At 27.6% G+C, this 25,653-nt stretch overlaps 1 protein-coding gene across 3 annotated transcripts in view; it reads left to right on the top strand.

Annotated features, from left to right (window-relative positions):
- Positions 1-13,331: 13,331 nt before the first annotated feature.
- The window catches only part of LOC129963107 (stromal interaction molecule homolog), a 110,029-nt gene continuing 97,707 nt past the window's right edge, over positions 13,332-25,653 (top strand). For all 3 annotated transcript variants that reach the window (XM_056077179.1, XM_056077181.1, XM_056077180.1), the window contains exon 1: positions 13,332-13,758. In XM_056077179.1, the coding sequence (XP_055933154.1) occupies positions 13,515-13,758 (244 nt within the window). In that variant the 5' untranslated portion in view covers positions 13,332-13,514. The remainder of the gene's footprint in view (positions 13,759-25,653) is intronic.

Here is a 25,653-nt window from a genome sequence, read left to right on the forward strand (position 1 = left end):
ATTTGCTTAGAAAAATCATATAAAAATTCAAAAAATGTAACTTTTGAAGAATTATTGGGAAATTTTTTTTAACATGGTCTTATTTCGTACCTTATTTTAAACTACTTGGCAATTTACATTGCCTACTTATCTCTAATAATAATAAAAAATTAAATCGTGTTTCAATCTTCTTGGGACACCTTGTGGTGGAATAACTAGTTTAACCATAATATGGTGTAACCCTAATGCGCATGCGTCTTTTGGTGACGCCAGGAAAAAATCCCATGATCCTACAGAAACGGAAGTAACGGTAACGGTAACGGAAGTAAGTTTATGTTTGTTAGTGAAGTGTAAGTACGGAACGAAAGATGGTTGTATGCCTGTTACGAAATCAGAATATTTAGAATTAGTGCATGTGAAATGAAATATGTAAACAATCTTTGTAACTAATTATTTGTATTTATGTCCTCGTCCAGGAAATAAAAAGATGATAAAATAGAGAATGCTCAACCATTATATGATTAACGATTTCGATGTTAATGTGGACAAATTCATTTTGTAATATCTGAATTCTTTTGATTTAGAAGTTCCCAGAAAGATAGGTAAAGGTAAATTCTCTCTTACATTTAGATATTTTTGAATTTGGGGCCTAGATATCCCAAAATCTGGCATCCTAGCTGGGATTAAAGTATATAAAATTTACGTAAATAGATTTAAGAATTCGAGGTATTTAGAATTAGAATTTAGGAATTATTGGAAATGGGTGTCGAAAGCATTAAAAATTAAAAATTCCTACGAAGAGTAATTTTACGAGAGCATTAAATAAAGTTCCTGAAATTTTGAAAGAGGAAATAAAGAGCATAGATATCTTGGCGGCACAGATAGTTCTTTTAGAGAAAAAGATAAAGAATTTAGAATATAAAGATTTTAGTTGTTTACCATAGCGATGCAAAAAAAATTTGAATCTGGAATATGAAGCGAATACTAATAATGAAGATAGATTTTTAGAAGCAAAAGTAAAATTGCAGAGGAGATTAAACGAGTTAAAAAAAAAAGATGTTATTGTAATAAAAGAATCGGTTGATAATACTAATCGCATATTTAAACTTCCAAAGTTAAAATTAAAATAATTTAGTAGAAACATTAATTAATGGCCCTAATAGTGGGGCCGGTTTAAAAAGATTCATAGATATTGTAGATGATGACAAATTTCAGTATTTGCTGCATTCAACACAAAAGTGTTCGCCAGTAAGGTAGTTAGGATTTTTCCACCTACAGGAAAAAATTATAAGAAAGCTGTCAAATGCTTAAAACAGCACTTCAGAAAAGATGATTTGCTGATCGAAATTTATATAAGAGAAATTGATCGAAATTTATATAAGAGAAATTCTAATGTGAATTTCGATTCTAATTACATATAAAGGAAAAGAGTTCAAAGAGGCAAACCGCGTTTTAAAATTTAATACCACAAAAGTGCGAAAATAAATCTATCTTTGCTAATCCACTGATAGATGAGAAAAATTGATAATATTTATCAATGGAAAATAAGTTTAAGATCAAACTTACTGACACTTTTTAGGACCGGTTTTCGAAATCATACATTTCAAAAAATGAAAAAGTGTTAATGGCGACAAACCGAGGAAAGAAAAAACTACTTTTGGGGATAAAAATTCAGAACGAAAACATCACTTTTGGAGAGGCAGTTGACATTTTTATAACCTAAGTTTGGAACAAAGCCTACGTCTCCATTTATGTATATCTAACTTCCTTTAAAGCTTACTTTTCCTTTTTAGCTCTTCACTTTTGAGATGTACTTCGTTGGTTCTTGCGTTCTATTTAGAAAACTTCAAATTAAGCATGTCATATGGAAGGAATAATTCCAACAAAAAATACTATCTTGTAAAGTTTGACAAATGTAATGAATAAAGGTATAAAAAATTATTAGTATAAAATTAATATATTTATGGAATTAAGAACTTTTTTCTTACAAATTGAATTTTTTTTTCTTCGCTGTTGAGTTGGACATCATTGTTTTGTATCCGTTAAGAATACATATTCATTCAACAGATATAACAATTACAGATAATTTCTAACTCACTGATTTATTATATTTGTTTAGGAAATAAATCATTAGGATAAAAACATAATTTAAATTTGGTAGTTTCAATAATTATTCTGAAAATTCCACTAGATGGCAGCTCGCGCAGAATGATTAAGATTTAAAGATTAAAATTCATAAGCATTTTTCAGACGCATACAACCGACGCAGGCTTAGTCGAGTGGTTACTTCGACAATATCAATCAAATGTGACTTCGTTGACGACTTGGACCGGACTTTGGCTGACCACTGACGCTGTCCTGCGTTTTTTATTATTTTTTTAGATAATTTCATTATAAATTAAAAATTGCTTCATGTTTCCTGCCCTTTTAAACATCCCCAAAAATGCTTGTTAAATAATGCCTTATAAGTTATCGATAAGATTGGAGCGAAAGATTACGGGTTCGAATGTGTATGCAAAGTCTTTTCTCTCTCTCTCGTGGATTTATTTATTTAAAAAAAAAAGCTCTGAGATAGAAAATAGAATACAAAATGTTTCTAAAATAAACAACATACTGTATGCTTTCAGTCTGCAATGAAAAAAAAGAAAAGAAAGAAATTTATATATTCCATTTCATATTCATTTCAGCCCAGAATCCATTTGCTATTGTAGGAATAAATTTGTTTTCACAGTTGATGATCTTGAACCCTTTAAACTCAGAGTAACTAAAATAAAATTTAATGTTATATCAAGGTCTAATTTATGTAATATTTGGTACAAAGTTTAGGTCAGTTTTGTCCAATGTGAACCAAACAAGGAAATACTTTCAAGTTTTTCCTTTCATAACAGATTTTTTTATTTTAAAAATTACATGTCATGTTTCAGGATTAAATATATAATAAATAAAATTGGCTTAAATCATTAAAATTAATGATAGGTTTCTTATATGAAAAATCGGTGGAAATGCCCGAATGAAACTTTCTCTAAATAAGGTATTCTCTAATAAATGTGCTATCCACTTTACTTCTGCTTTCTATCATAAAATTCTGGACCTTAAACAGTACTGTAAATGCTACGAGTGCTCAAATTTTTATTTTCAAAGTCCCGCACATAAGAGTTTTGTGGAATAAGTATTTTCAACGTCTTTTTTTTTCTTTCAATTGATTTAAACCAAAATTTAACGCATTACTATAATTTTAGTAGCAAGATAACATCCTACCTTTCATTTATCAAAATCGCTACGTTTTTTTAACACCCTCGTTTGCATGAGTGCGAAAGTGCAGATAGACGGTCAGCCAGTCAATTTAATTGGTTAAAATTTGATATGAACTTAAATTTAAATGCTAAAACTAAATACAATGTTTCATTTATTTAAAAAGAAGCTTTTTTTTTTTTTTTTTTTTTTTTTTTGACTATCGCGTTTACGTGCATGCGAACGTGCAGACCAACAAATGGACAACATTTTGCAGATATTGGTTCAAACTTTGATACAAATCTCTATAATAGATGCTAATTTTACAAATAGAATTTTTTTTTTTCATATAGCTCTTATTATTTTATAATTATCGTGTTCAATAACATTCAGAAAGCCAACAAGGTAGATTTCCTGGAAATAGATTTCATTCAAAATTTTATAGAAATATACAGATTTCTAGCTCAAAGCATTTTTTAGTTATCTGGCCAACAGATAGACGACATAATTCCGTTTTTTTTTTTTTTTCGGGGACATTTGAAAAGAGAAGATTTTTTAAAATCTCGAAGTCCCAATTTTTTGATAAATTCACTGATTTTTCTTTCTATTCTCCGTATAAGAGAAGACAAAAACGATTAAGAGGAAAAGAAAAAAATCTATTAAAATATTATTTCGGTCCTACTTATTAGAGCTATAGATAGTTTACCTTTCCTAAGTGAGCGGCATATCTAGGGTGGTGCAGGCAGGATGGGTGATTTGAATACCATTACAAGAAGCTCCTAACTATCAAGAATTTAATAAACATATCTTTTTTTATTCCAGAGCTCAAAATTCATAGAATATTTTTAAAAATCGGAAAAGGAAATGCAATCAAATTTTGTAGTCTTTTTTTACAGCCTTATTTATAATTAATCTTCCAGATGATCTATTTTCTACTTAAATTTATTTTCGCACCATTAATAGAGAAAGTCACAATTTTTTAAGACAAATATTACCTAAAAAAAAGTATGTTCTCATTAAAAAAAAGAATAATAATCAAATAAAATATTATTATTATTTATTTTTAATCCATTTTTATTTTTATTTTTCATTTATTTTTTTTTTTTTACTTTCATTTAAAAAGGGAGAAAAAAAAGGGAGGACGGTACCATTGCGATACAAGATTTAAGGAAATTAGGATGATTAATTTATAATTTTTCAAATGACGCCCGCGCCTCTTTTGGCCGGCTTTACTCTAGATACAAACATAACATTAGAAGTTTAGTTTCCTTCTAGTCGAGACTTTTTTACTTACAATGCTTGCGAACACTCAAATCCAAAAACTTATCTTAAATCGGAATGAAAGAAACAATCTGAGAAAATAAATCTCTAACAGAAAAAATGTAATGCCAACATGAAATAAAAATCCCGCCAAAAGAAAATATTAGCAATAATAATAGCATTGATGTATCAGCATAAATATAAAATTATAGAAACTGCAGACCTCAACTCATTGACCATCGCTGCAATCCAGAATAAAACAAATGCAAATAAAATGTGAAGTTTATGATCCTATAACTTATTTTTATAAATTCTTAGGTTTATAGTCACACCCATAAGTTAGACAATATAAACACTTAAAAACGCCAAAAGCAAGAACTGAGATTTGAGCATCCCATTCTCACACAGACCAAAGGATGTATTTTTAACTCCGTCATCATTCCCGGTTAAGCTGACCTATTCTATTATAGATGTGATTATGTGATTTTGAAACTTGTGAAGTGGAGAATTGTTTCAGAGAGATCATCTATTTGAATCATTGCACTTTCATTAAATTACAATGTTATTTGAACCAAGAGATTACTTTTTAATCGTTTTTTATTAAATATTGAATTAAAACTAATTTGTTAAAACAAATTAAAGTTGCACATTTATTTTGTATTTAAAGCAAAACCTTTTCTCCCTCGTGAACAGTTATCATATGGTCAAAACTTTCTGATTAAGAAACTGAAAAATAAACTAAAAAATATAAGTAAAATAAAATCTTTGGAATTTAAAATATTACTCGAAAAATTTTCTTCAAATATTTTTTAATTTATATGATATTATTAGGTTATTTGACAATTTTTTTTTCTCAGGAGATGACGGATGAAAAAATTGTAAAAGTACATGTGTTTGCAAAATTATTATAACTTATTGATCTGCTCTTAACAATTATCATCGTTTGGAGTTTATATTCACAAAATAGTCACTTAAAATATTGATTGATTGATTATTGAGTTAAATTTTTTCAAATAGCGTTAATTAATAATAATTACACCAGTTTTTTTCCCCCAATCTTCTTGCTTCAAACAGTATCTTTTTGAAATTTATTGGGATGTTTTTCTCCATTAAAATGAGTATCTCGAAAGTTTGAATATTTTCGTAATGAACTTTTTTAAAGATACGAGAATAAACTTTCAACTTCCGGAGCGAAAAAAACAATAACTTTAATTTTTATTAAATAAGCCATTTTCTTAAGATATTTTTCTCAAACGACGCTAGATGGCAGCAGATAGATCTTATCTATTTGCACACATCTTTAAAAAAGTATTTAAGCACTCTCGGTACGTGCAGGCCTAGTCTTGTGGTTACTTCGAGATCGGTGACTCATCTTCGTCCACTGACGCCGTCCTGCATTTTGTATCTACTTTTAAGTTTAATATTGTGGAGATAGATTTTTTTTTCCCTCGAATTTCTGTTAAAAAAAAAGAGACAGATTTTTTTTAATTGCCATTTTTTAAAACGTATGGTTGCATTCATTACAAACGAAGCGGGAGATCATAAGTTCGAGTATAGCGATTTAGCTAGAGTACTGTATGATGAAACTCACAATAAGACAAAAAAAAAAAAAATTTCTCACATTTTGTAGAAATTTATTCATAACACATTTAAAACTTATAAAATAATTTTCAAATAATTAAAATTAGCTATTAGAATGTAAATATAATAGGAAAAGATTTTCAACTGATAAAAGGAGAAAATTAGCAGATATTTTAAATGAAAATTTAATATGATAATATATGTAAATTGAATATAATAATATATAATTTTGGGTCTGTTCGGCGAATTCCGATAATATTAAGACACAGACGCACAATTATATTGAAATTCTTATATTGATGATAAAAACATGATTGGTGATAAACGCAAAATTAATTTATTTGTGCTCTAATGTTCATTATTTAAGTGAATCTATGTGTAATATTATTGTTTATAGAATTTAAAACATTCTTTAGCTCTTATTTTCCAACGATAATAATTTCTTTTTCATAAATTTGTAAAAATAATAATGTTTATGTTCTAATGTTCCTTATTTAAGTGAATCTATGTGTAATATTATTGTTTATAGAATTTAAAACATTCTTTACCTCTTATTTTCCAACGACAATAATTTATTTTTTATAAATTTGTAAAAGTAATAAAAATTATTTTAACTTACTAACCTTCTCCTAACAATTCTCATCATTTAGAACTAAAATTCACAAAACCCTTGTTTAAAATATAAAAAGATATACCTGGTACAACTTTCTGAAGTAGCGTTATTTAATAATAATATATTGATAGTAATCATCATGGGCAATCAGTAATCATACAACAATGTTGATTATGGAAATAATTATTAAAGAGTTATACCAAACAAAAAAAAATTTACTGTTATAAAAATATTACTCCATTTTTTTTTCTTATTTTTTTCTCTTAGACAGCATTTTTTTCCAAAATTATTCGAAAAGTTTTTTTTTTTTTTTTTTTTTCCCCATTAAAATGAGTAGAAGTCCGAATATTTGTGCTGGGAACTATTCCAAAAATTAGAAAACAAAACTTTTAACGTCTAGTAAACAAAACAAGAATTTTAATTCTTATGAAACAAGAGTCATATTCTCGAGATATTTGTCTCAAATGACACTAGGTGACAGCACATACGTAATAGAACTTATCAGTTTGCAAACATCTGTATAAACATATTTATCCGCCAACTGCTCGAGCAGGCTTGGTCTAGTGGTTACTTCGAGACATTTGAAAACCCTCTCTTTGACCACGGACGCTGTCCTGCCTTTTGCCCCTCTTTTTAAACATAATAGGGATATTAGTTTTTCTTCTAATTATTTCAAAGAGTTTTTTTAAGGAACAATTATTGTCTGCTTTTTATTTAAATAATGTTTTTGCAGTCGTCAGACGCGACGTGGGAGATCATGAGTTCGAGTGTATCAGCTTATTGAGAATTTTTTTATAGTAAAACTAAAAATAAGGACTATAAGATAATGAATTTTTACACATATGCAGAAATGTATTTCTTACCCATTTATAACTTATGAAATAAAGTACTGTTATTTAATTAAAATTAATTATTAGAATGTAAATATAATTTTTTAAAAATGTAACAAACAATAAAACATGAGGAAATGAAATTATGAGTTACCATTTAAAAAAGAAGTGTAACAAACCAGAATGTTAGAAATTTAAACAATTTCTAATAAAAAGAGGATTTTACAAATGAGCCTTCCAATTTCAATTTTCTCAAAAAATTTTCATTCATTCGGGGGAAAAAAAATTGTACAATAATTCACTATTTGGAGCAATGTATTTTAACGAAAATATCACTTAAGCGAAACAAAATTACTATAAGACAATATTTATATAGAATATTGATATATTATAGAGAATATTGATAATTATATTGATGTACTGTTACTACATCTGTAACTAATTTCGAAACATCTGTTGTAATTTTCGAAATCTAATTACAGCATAAAACAATAAAACAAAATAGATAGATACCATGACTCTCTTACTTTTTGCTATTGAAAGTTGTATTTAAAAAAGGAAAGAACTTCTAATTTGATGCCCATTTGAACTTGAAATGCACTTATGTTCACAGATTTCTTATAAAATTGTGTTAGTAAAAAAATTGCAGTTTGATGTTTATGAATCTATAAAAATAATTATTATACTTTTATTTCGTTGATTAGCACACGAATTCTTTGAACTATTCCAATTCTGAGTGTAGTTATAAATATTCGTTTAAAATCCTATTTTTTATTTATTTACTTTTACTGTGAGAGATGGAAAGACGAAAATCACTTCATTTACACACATTATAATGTTTTGAACAAATGCCAATAGATGGCAGCTCAATCGGATTCGCAATTTATTATAATGAAGCTTCAACTGACATAGTAGGGCCTTGCTTGGTCTATAGATTACTTTCATATGTTTCGTAAATTTTCTGACTGCTGAAATTCGTCCTCTGGTTTTGATATTTTAATCAATGAATAAACATAATCTCTTTGTAAAGATTGCGTACTTCAAAGAGCTTTTCCTTCAATTTATAATTCCAAACATTAGATTCCCTTTATCAATAGTTCTATTTAATAAAATGTACACGGGCGTAAAATTCTAACGAATTGTATGGCTAATTTTTTTTTTCTTTCTAATTTCTTTTCGCTTATTCTTTCTTTATTAAAATTTTTTAACAATGAATTTAGGCTTAAAACTGTCTATATGTCTTCAAAACTAATATGATGGTTTGTTTATTCAAGCTATGTAGAATTAATATTTCTTTGGTATAAACAGGAGAAGAGGAATAATAATAAAAAATAAAAGTAGAAAGATTTCTTAGTATAGAACAAAATAGCAGTTAAACGAAACGAAATCAAAATTTGCACACAAACACTAAAACAGTAGAACTTCTAGAAAACTGTTTGTAATTTCGTAGAATAAATTATCTTCTGATTAATTCCAAATTTCTACTGAAGAATCAATATTAAAACAGTGATTTATTATTTTTTTCTTGTATGAACCATTATTATTATCCCGCTCACTATTAAAATTAAAACTTAAACCGCTAAACAAAAAATTTAATACTCGTGGGATTTTTTACTGAATTTTAGAAAATTTTAATAATATATTTTGCTTATTTCCAACGGTAAATAACATTGGTTGAAGTTTTCATTATTTCATCAACTATATGATCACGTGATTTTCCCCATTGTTGAAAACCAAAGAACAAGAATTATGTTTACTATGTGTGTAGTTTAAGAGACGCATAAAACATGAAGTTATAATATCACGAAATTTAGAAGATAGATGAACCGGATATTTAGGCTTTTAATAATGTCATGGGATTAATCTCCATTAGAAATGTTCATGTACACATTAGAACATATCTAAGAGACAATAAAAATAACACGGATTTATTGTCTGATAATTTGGGGCAATCGTGGATATGAAGTTATATCTACAAGTTTTAATGAAAATTAAATATAACCAATATTTCTAGCGAACCAGCGATCGCCAAAGGCGAATAGTTTCAAATAAAAAGAAACGCCTACTCTATTGCAATTAAAACTGAGTGAGTAATGAAAATTTGAATATTATTGTTTTATTAAAACTAATACTCTTAGACCACTCAATCAAACGTCTCAAAAAAAAAAAATGAGGAAAAGGCACGCCAACCAGTGCTCAAAGTTTAATCATAAATTTGATTGAATCCTTAAATCATAAATAATAATCCTTAATCCTTAACCATAATCCTTAATCCTTAAATCATAAATAATAAATTTCCTTAAATCATGACTCCTTAAAATCATAAATTTGTTGAATTTTCTAAAATTATAATGTTTAGAACTTCATAATTCGATTAGATTTGATCTCAGAAAATATAATTTTTTTTTTCATTTATTTAAAAATAGAAATGTCAAGAATATTTTGCATAATATGATTCCTTAGGACTAAAAGACTGTACCTTATTTAAATTTCATAATATTTTGAAATATATTTATTAACCAGAACAAAATTAAATATTATTATTTATGTCGTTTAAAACCTTTCTAAAGTACAACTAAGAATTTGATGATTGAATTTTACGATGAATCAGAAAAACTTTTATTGAATAATTCTTTGAGATATTGCACAAATTAGTCAGTCTGTGAATGCACATAAGACTTAAATATCAAATGATCCTGTTTTTTGTATTTATATTTTTAAAAAATAAATATGATTGTTTTCAGCAAAAATGTTTTTATATTTACAGAAGTTTAATCATTTCTATTTTTATTTAAAGTTTAAATTTTACAGGGCTGACAGAAAATTAGAAATATGTAATGCAATGAGGATAATAGTTTAAGGCTTATATAATATTATGAGTTACATGACAATCAAAATTTGCAGTTTAAAAATATTTTGCTGAAGAAGCTTTTTAGAGACCAAGTTACATAAAATGTTTAATTAAAAATTTTAACGAACGTAAATGTCATGATAAATGTAAATACGGAAAAATAATTTTATGATTTATTACCTTTCCTTTATTCTTTTCAGCAGTTTTGATTGACTTTTTCATATTAACAACGATTTTGAAGTTACATTGTTGAATCATATCGTGATCTCTGTAGAATGATTTTTAGATTGTATGCATTCTTGATAGCAATTTTCGCTCATTTCAGAACAGAAATTATGTGCAATTTCCCCAATTTTGAATTCTATAAGAATCGAGATACATTTTAACTGATTGAATAACGTTAAAAATTTAAAGTTACTATAATTAAATTGTGAGAGGAGTATTAAAAGCCAAAAACCGGTTGACTTAAATTTTAAAATAAGAGTATTTTTGAATTTAAATTGTAAAAAAAATGTATTGATTTTCATGAAACGCTGAAAACTCTAGTTTATCAAACACATAGAAGCACTCGCAAATATAAAAGTTTCCTAAAAAATGGAAAAAGCGTTTATTTTCCTTAAATATTGCTTCTAAATGTCTATTGTCAAACGCAAAGTTTCGTTATATAGGATAAGCAGTTGTTTGAATAATTTGGTTTCTGTTCATGTTAATAGTAAAAAATTCAAAAAATTAATTTTTTTTTGTCTAGTCCCCAAATTGTGTCATTTGATAAAAGGGTTTTCTTACTTTCATTAGTACGCAATCTAAAATTTCATGCTTTATGATGTTAAAAGGCAAAATTATTGACTACTATGGTTATTTATACTATGGGGGCTATATAAAAATGAACCTCTATGTAAGATTGCATTCTTCTAATGTTTGCATATACGTGCATTAGAATTGCATACAACATAAATCCGCAGCGTTTCCAAACATTCCTCATTACTTAAATGCGTCATTTTTAAGGAAAGTTTAATATTACATATAGATTTGGAAGCAAAGAATTTTATTTTGTGTTTATTTTGTTGTTTGGAATTGCGATACTTCTCTGAAGCAACTTAAATTTTCAATTTCTTTGGTATCTGTTTCCTTCTACAAAGGTCCAATTGTCGACCTATCAAAGTGAACAATATATACGTAACTGGCTAATTTCTTTCAAATCATGATTGGATGATGTATTAACAAATGTTTGCATATAAGAACTTTTCTGACCTGAAAACATTTGCATATGCTAAATAGAATTTTCCTTCTAAATTTGTGATAAGTTTTTCTTTTTTCAGAAATAATAGCAAATACAAATTTAGTTTATATTTCGAAATTATGTTGACAGAAGCATGAAACCTTATGTGTCGATGGAAGAATGTAAAAGAACATTTTACGCATTGGCACTCTTATACTTTGGGGGGTTATATAAAAAAATGATAAACTATAGGAGAAATAAAAATTTATAAATAAATATAAAATTAGGAACATTATATTCCCAAAAATGCCTTTTAAAAAGTCATAATGATGTTTGAATCTAATTTATTGATTATTTAAGATAATTCTTAAAAATGTTATCTTTTGTCATTCAAAATAAATTATTCTAAGTATTTACACTTTTCCTTTATTCTTCTGAGGGCAGTCTTGATCAATTTGTTAACTGAGCTGTATCCAAAAGGCAGCTGCACCTTTACTGATTTTTTTTATTATAATTTTCAGCCAAAAAATAGTTTATTTATAATTTTAAAAGTGAAAAAGCATCTATTTGCTTAAAGATAAGGTGAAAAATCTACGAAACAATAGCTTTTCTTCCTTCTGGATCATTTTACAAGGTAGATATTTTTGTTGGGCCATAGGCACTGAGATTCTAAGGACACCTATGATTCAGATAAGCCATAAAATTACTCCAGACAAAAATGCTTAAAATTGTTAAAATGAATGTGCTTCGTCTAGAAAGCCCTTTTCGTCAAAAAAAAAAAAAAAAAAAAAAAAATGCTAAAATAAATTTAAAATGTTACTAAAATATCAACTTTTTTGCTTTTTATTTGAAGAAAGTTTTCGTCATTATTTTTTTCATATCCACTCTATGCCGTTAGAGCCAAGCATATACTTCTATAAGGAAAATGATCTTAAATTAAGTAACGAATAATATTTTATGTTGTTTCGGTAAAAATGTAACATGAAAAGTGTTCGATTTCGTTATAAATAAAAAAAATATAGGCGACTAACCATACGGGGACATATATTTTAGTCACTTATAAAATAAAAAAATATATATATCTTCTTTTGAAAAAATAAAATGTTTGGAGGAAATTAAAAATGTCATTAGAATACTAATATAAATCGTCCCACTTGTATTTATCTGATTTTACCAGAGATGTTTTATTCTTATACATATCCTCTTATTTTTGTTCAGTTTGGTTTTTCAAATTTATTCGTATTCATTTTTCCGTATTTTACGATATACTTGGAAACTGATTATCGAAGCAATCTACTGCAGTTTCAATGATATGAAATAAGAATTTTATCTTCATTAAAAGGAGGCCGAGTTCTTTTCCAATGAAATATGAGATTAGAATTTAGCATTTTTTTTCTATTGAAAGTCATTTGTAATCGTGTAAACTAACGTTACTCTTCTTTTCAAAATTGGTGAAAGATGTCTACCGCATTTCATAAATATTTTAATATATCAGCAGTACCATTCACGTTTATTTTTCTTTTAAGGTATTAAAAATAAAATGAATGAGGTAATTTCAATGCAGGAAACTTTAGTGAAGAACTTTATGTAAAAGAAAAAGCAAATTGTTTATGCCAAGCAGATGAAAACGTTCTGCTTTCGATTAAACATCTGACTACTAGATGTTGCCATTACGAGAAAGAAGCTTATATCCGATACGTCACTTCCTCCTCAGTTTCTGGTTTTTCCCTTGAATTCGATCTACAGCGTATGTTTCGCTGTCGACGAACGACAACGAAAGTAGACGCATTGCTTTCGCGCCGAGCAGTTTTCGGATTTCTCATTTTACTTGTTTGTGTCCGAATAAAATGCAGAATGTGATCTGTGTTATGAAAGCATCCAGTGTTTTATTTTCATTTTATTATTATGCCATAGTTTTGTGATAGTGTGCAATTTTCTTTTCCTTGGATCATGGATTTTGTGTTCATTTTTTGCATCCCTTGGATTCTGTTGTCAAGTATCGGATGTCGGAATTTTCTTAAGCACTTTTATTTATTGTTTTGTGTTGTGCTTTTTACATGTTCAATTATATCTGTATCATCGGAGGATTCCGAAGTTTCCAAAGAAGAATTTTTAATCAAATCATCTAAAGTTATTGAAGCTGTACCAAATGTTTTACGCCGAGGTCTATCAACTGCTACGGCATTGCCTGATGGTAAGTAAAAATAAACTTTTAAAAATATTTTTCTGTGAAATTTACTATAAAGTTATTTTCTTTTTATAAGCAAGTATTTAATTTTTTAAATATTTTTATTAAATCAAAATGCATATTTTTTTATCCTGCAAATAAAATCTGAAAAATATTTAAATATAATAAAATTGTGAAATTGAAATTCTTTTTACACCAGCAAGTTATATAAAATTTAAAAGGCATTTTGATTTTGAAAAAAAAATTAAATTTTACATACGAAAATTTTATTTAATAATAATTTGATATTTAAATTATCATATTTAATTTAACTCAGTTTAGAAAGCTGATTTAAAAATAAATTTGTGCTATTTTTATTCATTTAATTGAAAATGCTTGTAGCAATAATTGTATATATTTATTGGATTCTAATTATAAAACTGTACTATAGATTTTTATGTTTTTTTATTCCAAATATTATGAGCTCATCAAGACTTTTGAAATGGGCATATTGCACTTTTAAAGTAGGCTTATTTAAATGGAAATCAATATTAATAGGTTTATAATACTTTATGTCCAGCTAGGTAGGTATTTGTGAGTTTATGTAATATGGATATTTATTCAAATGAATCATGTTTATTTATAAAGAGGAAAACTTCAAAGCATATATTTTCCATTCTTATTACAGAAATTAAAATGATCATGTTGAGATTCCACATTCCTTTATATTTGTATGAAATGCCCTTTTACCAGAGAACAAAATATCTTTTTCTACAAATTGTTATCCTAAATTGGGTTGTATAGCCTAAGATAGGGGATATGAAGAAATTCATATTGCCCTTTCATTTCAGATTTTCAAATTAATGCCTATAAGCAAAAGTTATCAAATATCTTGTTTTAAAATTTTTTAAGAAAATTTAATAATTCATATTTTTTTTATTTTCATTAATTAATACTTTAAAAAATTGTTTTCTTATTTTGAGGTTGTAAAAAAATTCCCAACCTAAAAAGGATTAACAAATCAGAAAAGTTAGATAGCTCTGCCTTAGAAGTGTCAGAAAGCAAACAAATTTCTTACAATAATTCTTGCTTTTTTTCACATACTAAAAATATAAAATTCATCAGAGTACATGACTAGTTTATAATAAAATTTGTGTTTAAAATAATGTACAAAACTTTTAATTCATTTACAGGACAATTCTTTAAAGTTACACATTTCTTACAATAATTCTTGCTTTTTTTCACATACTAAAAATATAAAATTCATCAGAGTACATGACTAGTTTATAATAAAATTTTTTTTTAAATAATGTGCAAAACTTTTATTTCATTTATGGGACAATTCTTTAAAGTTCTATTCTGTACTTACAGGGTTTTTTTAAGAGTATTATGCTAAATTAATTTTGATCTTAATTATGACTAGTAGTTACTATTTTTGGAGCCTCCCCAGTGGCTAAGTAAATTCAATATATATGCTGCATTTCTTGATGATAATACTGTATGTAACATTGCCTTTCTCTTGTTTCGTAACTTTTGTGGACAGTTGTATTTCATATTTATCATTCTTTATATTATCATTTATCATCAGTTTATTCTAAATCTGATTTGTTTTAAATATGTCGTTTAGCTATGAGGAATTAATGACTCAACCCTTATATAAAACATATAATTGAAAGTTATAATTTTAAACTCTCTTTTTACATGTAGATAGATCCATTGTATATACAAAAAAAAAAAAAAATATTTGTGATTGATATATACAGAGACTAAAACATCCTTTTATTGATAATTAAAGGAATTTTTTTTTTTTTTTTTTTTTTTTTTTTAATTCAGCATAATTTTTCTGACTAAGAATAATTATAGAATCTGAAAATATACCCAACAAACCTGCAGGTACTGAAAAAAAAAAATGGAATTTTAGTTTAAAGACTTAATTATAAATAAATTTGTTATAAATATATTTGATAAATGTAATATTTGAAATAAATGTCCATGTGTTCTTAATGTTTATTTATTTACTTTTTTTTGTAAAATATACTCAACAGTTAATGATTCAATTCATATAAAATTATAAATTTGCAACAATGATATATTATGTGTGCCAATGCGCAGTTATAAAATTTTTTCTCTGAATTACATTTTTAGGAAATTAGAATAAGTATAATAGGGATTATTAAATTGTTTAAAAGTGGCAATTACTATAAATTTTTGAAATTTTATTCCTACAATGACAGTGTTTTAGAATATCATAAAAGAATTTGCAAGTGAAACAGCAATAACCATTTTAAAAATTTGGTTTAGATCATCTGCTGATTGAGATATATATATATATATATATATATATATATAAACTGAGAATGTAAGATTTTAAGAATTTCTGAAAGGAAAATTCTAAAGTTTGTATTATCATTTTGATTAAAAATTACTTTCTCTCAAATTTGCGTAATATTTAAATGTACCTGCAAAAGTGTAGACTGCTATAACAATATTGGAATTATTAAATTACCTTATTCAAAACTCTTTGGCAATAACTCTTTTTTTTTTTCTTCTGGATTTGTTGTTTTTAAGGATTAAGGATATATTTTGTCTGTTTTAGTTCTTATAAACTAAAATAACTTTTTATAATCTACCTTATACTTATGATAGCCTTCATAGTATTCTTCTTTTTAAAAATATATGAGAGAGGCTGTTTTGAAAAAATTCTTAGTTCACCAATATTTCTGCTTCTTTTATTAAATGTGTTTCTACCATTCCTCTAAAATTTTAAAGAGAGAGAGAGAGAAAAAAATAAAATAAGCCCCCCCCCTTTTTTTTACTGTGAAAAGCACCAACTATAGACACAAACAAGAATGCCAATGACAAATTGCCTTGTAAGATATGTAAGATAATTTTTCAAATAACTGTTTTAATGTGTCTTAAAATTTGTCTTTTTCAACTTTTTAATATGGACATCACAACTTGTAAAAAAAAGATTTTTGGATTGTGTTATTTCTTTATTGCTTTAAAATACAAATTTTTTATAAATAGAATATTTAATTAAAAGCATTATATAATGTTAACTAAGCAAGTTCCACTCAATCCTTTAAAATTTTTTGATCTAACCTTTTATATATTTTAATTGTTCATCATTCCATTAAATTTTTAAAATAGCATAAAACATTATAAATAAGTGATTGCAAAACAAAATGTCATATTAAAAATAATTTATGTATATGGGCTTAGTATTTACAAAGAAGAAAGAGTTTTACTGAAATTTGCTTTGAAAGACTTATCCTTTGAGGTAAATCAAAATTAAGTATAGGCATATTTTTACTATATATATATTAGCATGTCTTATTTAAAAAAGGTTTTCAGTATATGAACTGTATTAAGGCTCTAGATTATTTCAGTATTGTTTTTACAAATAAGAAAGAGCTTAGAACACATTTTTGAGAATTTTGTGTTATCTTTTGCTTTTTTATGGGGGCATTTTATCTCTAAGGCATAACACTAATCTTTATCAATCTGTAATTATTTTATTTTGATTTGAATACATTTTTGTGTTATTTTTGTATTATTTTAAAAACTAACAAACAAACCATGATCCTTATAAGTGTATCTTTATGCTAATTATATACCATTATACTACGAAGGTGGCGAAATATTGTTTGGGCGAATTTTGTAGCCTTCGTTACTTTGGCGCACATTTCAACAACTATGAAGTTTACGGAAAAAGTTTTTAAATTGGTTGCATTATTATTTTATTAGTATGTTTTTTTGAAAAAGCAAGTCGAAATTTGGTTTTAGTAGCCCCAATAATATCAAAGTAATATTTTAACATTAAATTTTGATAACTTTTCGGGATATTTATTTTTAAAAATTCAAAATTATGAGTAAAAGAAATAAAAACTTCTTAAAAATTGCTCAGTTTTAACTTTTTTTTATGACAGAAATTAGAAAATAATTCAAGAGCTTTCATTTCAATTCACGCTGCAGGTAGTTATAACGAAGAAATTTATATTTTGCTTTCAAAGGCCCACTCCTAATTGAAATTTTTTTTTTCTCTCTTGCCCTTTATACAACAAATCTAACACTCGCATCTCCAATTATGGCAGTTTTAGAGATCCATTTATGGATGGAATGGGTTTACATTGCGGCAGTATCTCCAATTTTCAATATACGTATTATTTTAATTTCATTGTTATCTCTAATCATCTCAGAGGCTCGATTAATTTTATGCAATAGAATGTAAGAAAAATCCATACTGACTAACTAAGGCTGAATTGTATTATGATTTTTTTTTCATATCCAGATTTATAGATCTTACTGTAAAGCTATATGTAATTTGATTTTGAGGATTTATATTGCCAATAAGTTCAATATGATTATCCGTATAATTTGCTATAATAATTATCTTATAAGATTTATTAAAAGTAAGCATTTAGAAGCCTAGATGTTTCTGTAATTGCAGTTATTACGACACTTCCCCAATTCTGACTTTCCGAAACTTCCACGACTTTTTTAAATTGGAGAGTTAATGAATTTGTCGAAATTCCGCCCCTTCCAACAATTACTTTAAAACGGTATTTTAAGTGAAGGACTTTCAAATTTGTCTGAAAAGATTAACATTAGAAATCAAATTACACTCGCTGGAGGAAAAATCAGTTCCTCATGAAGCGTGTTTCAATTCATTTAGACTACTTATTCAGCGTTTTCTTCTCAGAACGGTCACACTTTTTTTTTTTTTTTTTTTTGCTTTATCATAACAACAACAATAAAAAGGGGGGGGGGCAGAATTCGTCTCTAGAATATAAAATCAAATATATCTAACGTTAAAAAAAATTGTTTTAAAAGGAATGTTCTTTTACCTTCAGCATTCCACTGGTGCCGCTGCGGCGACATTTGGTTGCATGCAGGTTTTAGACTTAAATCACGTATAATTTTTTGTTCAGGCAGTATCAAAACTAAAATTCCACTAAAACCAATCACTATTTCTAATTTCTTTTGCTAATCAAAGTAATTGTATAGTCTTTTAAGGAATTTAACCGGTGAATGCGACCAGTAAAGCATTATAAGCATCTAATTAATTATTGGGTAGCAAAGGTAGGATTTTTTCTGGTAAGCTTTGTACTGTTATTGCATTGTGCGAATTTAAGGGCAAATGATTAAGGCTTTGAAAAAAAAAAAAAATCTAAAATGAACTGTCTCATAATTTCACTTATTAGTCTTTTTGTGATACGTGCATCGAATTATTTTAACTGGCAGACTAATTACATGCATTGAAATATTTTTATTAAACTGATAGATTTAAATCATTCATGCATAAATATATAAATCTAATATTAAGATATAAAAACTTTTTTTACTTTTATCAACATCGTAAGTGTTGCATGGATTCTTACTTGAAGCAAAGTAAGCAATGCCTTCCCCCAAAAGAATGTATCTACTATTTAGAATTTATAGGAAACAGTAAATTATCGAAAACCAAAAAGTGACAACTCTATTTTTTTTTATCTCCCCCTCTTTTTGTTGTTGAAATGCACTAAACAATATGAAGATAATATTTTAAAGACTTGATAAACCAATATTTGTACAACATGGATTTTTTAATCTATAAAATTACTTTCTGTTGACTTCTGCCTTTTACTTTTATTGGAAAAGAATTTCTAAAAGTGCTTGCTCGTCTAAAGACTTTAGATGTAGATAAAAATAATCTATAAAAATGCCGCCACTATTCGAATTTAAGATGCCTATTGTATTCTAGCAAATGCTTCTGAAATATAAGGCCAAACATAATCCTGCTAGTTAAACCAATCATTTGAACCAAGTGACAAAATGAAAGAGATAGAAAATAATTACTTTCCGATGACTTTATCTTGAAGCTTAAGTTCTTCATTTTCTCAGGAACATTGTTCCTCTAGCCAAGCTATTCCATTGTATTTGGTCGAATTTTAGAATAACATCGTCTTTAATGTTTTTTTTGTGCAGAAGTAAACGTTTATATACAAGGAAAAAAAAAAAAAAAAAGATCATGACGTATTTGTTTGAAATTCAAGTTCAGTAGCCACAGAAAATCTTTTTCAATCTTATATTTTATAATTGTTACTATTATAAGCATCTTTTCTTCAGACGAAAGTTATATAAATTTATTTTCTTCCTTGTTTTAAATAAACGGGAAAAAATTAGAACGGATAAAAGAAATATATATATATTCACCTTAATTTTTTTGAACAGATTATCATTTGGGTATTCAAAGTGCAGTTTCTGATTTAAATTGCTATTTTATCTTTTCAAGTTATCTGTTTGTAAAAATATCCTTTCTACTTTGCAGCTGTTTGAATTTTTGTGTAAATAGATAAAACATTTGTTTTCGCTCTAGAAAATGTCTCTTCTCTTCATCTCTTTCCTAAATTTACGTACATGGCTTGTTTTTATCGTCGCTGTGGTATTCCATAAAAATATTTTCCGTGAAGTATTTTTTTGCCTTTTCCTCATTTTTATTCAACATTCCCATTCAATTCTATCAAAATTTTGAAACAGCCCCATCTGTTAAGCAATTTATAAATATTCTTGTTAAGAAAAAATTTCTGTGGAATTGCTTTGCTAAACAAATACAATTTCACACAAAATTTTAATTTAAAAATTCGTCAGGTATTCAAATATCGCATTTTATACCTGTCCCAGTGTAGGTACAGATGAGTCATTCTCAAAGTCAGAAATTAAATCGATTCGTCATAATGTCCCGGAAAATAGTCAATTGAAAAGATTATTTGCATAGCAAACTATTCCATCATTTCAAATTACATTAAATGGAGTGAATTGAACCAGAGATAACCTTGAAGGAAGTTGGCTGCTCTTCACACGTTATGTATCTTTTTCAGTGCAGTGATGTGTGACAGAGCAGCTTCTAAGACGAAGTGCAGACTGTGAGACAACCACTTATTGACAGACCTTTTTAGATTAATTTCGCAAGAGCCCTTACTAGGATGCTACTCACTTGATTAACGAGATCTATGATTCTTATATCCTTATATTTCGTCGAATACTTTTTGGAGTGGTGGAAGAACCAATTTTCCCGAGGATAAGAGCCCAATAGAATGGCGAGAAACTGATTTATGTGTATATCCTCAACATTGCATTGTAATTGTTTCAGCAAATAATTGTTAATAAAAGCCTAATGAAACATGTAAGGTTGCATGGGTGACAGAACTTAAATATAGAAACTAGAAACTCGGCACAGTGGAACTTCCGTTAACGAGCATAATTCGTTTCCAAATCTTATTCGATAAGCGATTTTTTTTTTTCCCTCCCTAGGAATCCAAGTAAAATAGAACGACGTATTCCAACCTGAAAAGAAATATTTAAATAAATTTATATTAATGCAATTTATTATTTAGAATGTAGTTGTCTAAGAAGATTTTTTTTTTTTTTTGGTGAAAATTAGACAAAGCATTATCTTTAAATGATTTTCTGCGCGCACTAGCTGCTTTCCTATTAAGGCGATGCTTTTCAATATACGGGACAATAATTTCTCAGCACCTTCCTTGCTCTCCGGCCAAAACTTCTTCCATTTTATAAATAAGGGCCTTCTTCAAACAAGCGCTCAGCGCAAATTGATAGATGTGATATCATGGCGTCTCCTCGTCATTCATTTAAGAAATATTGCTTGTTAAAAAGAATCATTTTTTCACATTTTGTTTTCCTCATTATGCGAATCACTCGTTATGAGAGATTCTCGTTAAGCGAGGTTTGACTGTACGTCTGGTAATCAGTTTGCCACGGATTGTGTTACTTTAAGTAAGAAAATTATAACTAAGGCGATTTCATTTATATAGTGTGTTGCCACTTTGAATCAATTTCAAAGTACTTAGGAAAATTTAGCCAAGTTTGTTTTCTATTTTGCAAACATAGTTAATGCATTATCAGCAGTGTCTTCTCAACAAACAAATAAATAAAGTTATGTATTTCCTGATACCATGTTTAACGCTAGACATTTATTTGAGTATTTCATTTCAAGATTGCGTTGCTTTGTCTGTTTCGCAAGCAAACATATGTGTGCCATCTACAAATCTTTGAATGCAAAGGATTAAATATCTTAAAAATTTAAACGCATTGTTTGTGAGAAAATTTTGTGCGGTTAAAATTGAGAAATTGTGGTTAGAATTAATGACAGATTTTTTACTCACTGGCCAGAAGTACTGCTATATTTATATTGCAGAAATGCACTGTCTCCAAAATGGTGTTGTAATCTTTAATTAAATAAAACATTTTGCATTCACTATATAACACACTTTTTTTTTGCATGTAAACTATTAAATATACTGCATTTTTATGTCTTTTTGACCTCTTTATATAAAGAAATTATATTTAAATTTAAACAAATGTGCCAGTATGCTTTCTTTGCAAGCATATTTTCAACGTTATCCCAGCTCTCATTTAACGGTACAAGAGGTAGACAAAAATATATTCAAGAGTATTTTTATTTTGACTTATTACGAAAATTATTTTTCATCTGAATAATTGATTAATAAAATGAGGAAAAATAACAACCAAAAGAAATTTAAACCTGCATTTTTTTCCTTTACGAAATATATTTTAGTTGTGTTTCATGGCAGTCTATGCTTTTAATTTTCACCCATGATATTGTTTTGCGTAAATAGTAATTAGTAGTTTTGTTGGTAATAAGTTTCCACATTTATATATATAGTTACAGAATGCTGTTAATAAGTAGCTTAATAATTTTGAGTACCATGAATTATCAGTAAGGAAAAATCGCAAACATTGCGGAATAAAGGAATAAATAAGTAAGGTTTTGAAATAAAAGCAGCGGCTTCTGATGCGTGGTAGTCCCGAAGGACGTGCACGAGTGTTTTCAGCTTTGATGTCTTCTTATGCGTGCATTATGGTGAAATTCTGTATTATGTAGCTGCAAATTGGACTATAAAACCAAACAATTAATTTATTTGCATTGTTTATATGGCTGACAGACCTTTCTTTGAGTGAAGATGACCGTAGCTGAAAAATACAGCTGAAAATAAGATATAAATTAATGCAACGTATTTTGAAAATAAATAAACAAGACATAAAAATGTTTATTATTATCATTATTTTTTTTATAGTCATACTAGGGGTCCTCGGCCCCTGCTCGTTTTCGCTCGCTAACTCCGATGTTATCTGCTATTGCACCTGATTTTCGTCTGTTCTTGTTCGCAAGTTTTTAAATTCCGCTGGCCATTCGTTCAACGTTGCAAGTTTATTCTTTCCATGATGACGACATACATTTACCGATCAGCGTACTTCCGATTCAGAATTCAAAACCCCTCTATGAGGACATTCTTTGCTCATATCTTCAATATCTAAATATTGATTCAATTTTCTAATGCAGCAACTTCACAATCAGCCTGCTTTTCTTTTCAAATTAGCAGATTGTTGCTCTGTATTTCTTTGGATTTTTTCCCCATCTGATATCTTTGAACGCCCATTACTGTTTAAAAAACAGTGCAGGTTAGCATATGTAATACTTAGATATTCATTTCTAGCTGAGAGGCGAAAAATTTCGTTACTCCAGAAAAATAAATAAACCGTAAAGCTGTTGTTTGCTACAAACGTGTGTCTGAAAGAAGAATTAACAAACGCTATTTTTAAAATTCATTTATGTTAATTTGTTAATAATTTAAGCTGTACTTTTCCTTTTTTGTTATCATTTCACCATCAAATGCGATATAAATACTTGCTTCGTCGTAATAAAGATTTTCATTAAACATTTCAAGCAATACATACAACCTCAAATGTCATGGGTCAGATGACTCGCTGTCTACCAATCACAAAGCGAATAAAACGTTTGCGTAAATTTTTTTCATAGAATAGATAGATAATTTTATGTGTTGCCGATGAATAATATAGTTAAAAAATATATTGATTTTCTTTTGACATTTTCTGTATATTGTAACGGCTGTAATATCAGGAAACTGTCTTGTGCTATCATTAAAGAGAGTTAAAACTGCCATTTATTTAATTTCTAACAATTGCATCATTTATAAAATATATCAAGCAGATTCTCAATAATTCAGCATCTACCAGATTAAAGAACTCCCGGATCGTCAACAAAAGCACCACATAAATAGAAATAAATAAAAACGCATATTTTAATTAAAAAAAAACTTTCTTTATTGCATTAAATATGCAAAATTTATATTTATCTAATAAATATTACGAAATAGAATTCAAAATACTATTGTTTACGTCACATGAAGGTCACTAAAATCTGCATTTGGTGACGGCGACTTGTTTTCCTTTCCTTCTTTGCTCGCCCTTCTAAACGCGCGACTATTAGAGAAGCCGGAAACGGATTAGTGCAATGCTGGTTCATTGAATCTGTTATATATATATAACCCCTGGTTAAATGGTCTTGCCTGAAGAGCGCCAACTTGCACGTACGACGCACACCTGTGCGAACTCACACAGCATGAAAATGGCCGAAAACTTAAATTCTTGATTTTTATTTAATTCCATTTACTTCAAATTGTGTTTTAAATTCTTGTTCTCTATGAAAAATAGCAAAAAAAAAAAAAAAAAAACAATAAAAGAAAAAGAGCAAATGCTTATGCCTGGCGTAATTATAAATTTATATTAAATTAATTTCGTAAATTGATAAAAAAAAGCAACGCTTTATCGTTTATAAGTATATTTGGTGGGAACCCTATGTCTCTCAATGTTAAACTTGTAGCTAATAAAACCAACTTTGTTTTTTCAATACCATTCATTCGAAAACATCTTTTTTAAATCTCATTCACGTCAAATATGCTGGTCTAGGATCCCAAACATAGTCGATATGAACCAATTGAGAAAAGTAATCGATATTATAAAATCAGTAAATGAAACTTCTGCATCTCATTGCCACGATCAGAAAGGGATATAATAGAGGAGGAAATTTCGGAAGAAATGTAAAAAATTTCTAATTTTTTTTAATAAGAATTGATAAGAAAAGTATATAAGCCTTTAGAAAGGCATGAAACTATAATACTTTCATTAACATTTCCCTGAATTAATATCATTTCTACTAATATGCTCACTTACACATTTACTTTCGTCACAAATGCCTAACTGCAAATTTTACATCCAAACAAAAAAACCCGCAATAAAAAAAAAAAAAAAAAAGGACCACCATGTTTTTATCTCATTATTCTCATTTAATATGTAAAATCTGATTAAAAGTTACTGAATTCGTATATATTGCTTTAAGACACTGGAAGACGATGAGCTTGTGGACAGCGCTGCGAAGTCAGCCTCTTTACCTCTCCTATTCATTGTTACATTTTGTACATTTCAGGACATTGAAACAATGTATCAATGCAAAGTGATAGGATATCTGTGATATAAATTTAACAGTTAGCTTCGTTCGATTCAACTGTTTTTGAACATGAGGTTAATCTTATCTGTCTTATGGCAGATGCAATATTTTTTCTCCATATTGGGTGCACTAAATAGCCACGTTGGAGAGCCCGCACTTGTTCTAACTTCGGCGTGGTTAATTCTGTTGCTGTTATTCTAAATATCCTAACTTTATCTTTGATTATTGGATACACTTTCGTACATCTATTTGAAGCTTAAAAGATTTGCTGGGTGAAAAATGCCTTTCTAAAATTTTAGTACTCTATCTTTGCCTCAAGTTTTATTAAATCACTCTTGTTTTTAAAATTTATCATAATTTTTTTCCGTGATTTGTTACATATCTTTATTTTACTTGAAATTATTTTTATCCTTGATCTTTTAATAAATGTTATGAATCGTGTCAAACTATATTTTATCCCAGAAACAATATACTATGAACCAAAGATATTGGAAAGAAATGGTATTTCAGACAAAACAGTAATTATATCAAAATACATAATTTCTAGAATTCAAGAAAAGCACTATTGTTTTGTTGATCAAAAATTTCAGTTC

This window comes from Argiope bruennichi, chromosome 3, assembly GCF_947563725.1.
Source record: "Argiope bruennichi chromosome 3, qqArgBrue1.1, whole genome shotgun sequence".
Taxonomy (NCBI): domain Eukaryota; kingdom Metazoa; phylum Arthropoda; class Arachnida; order Araneae; family Araneidae; genus Argiope; species Argiope bruennichi.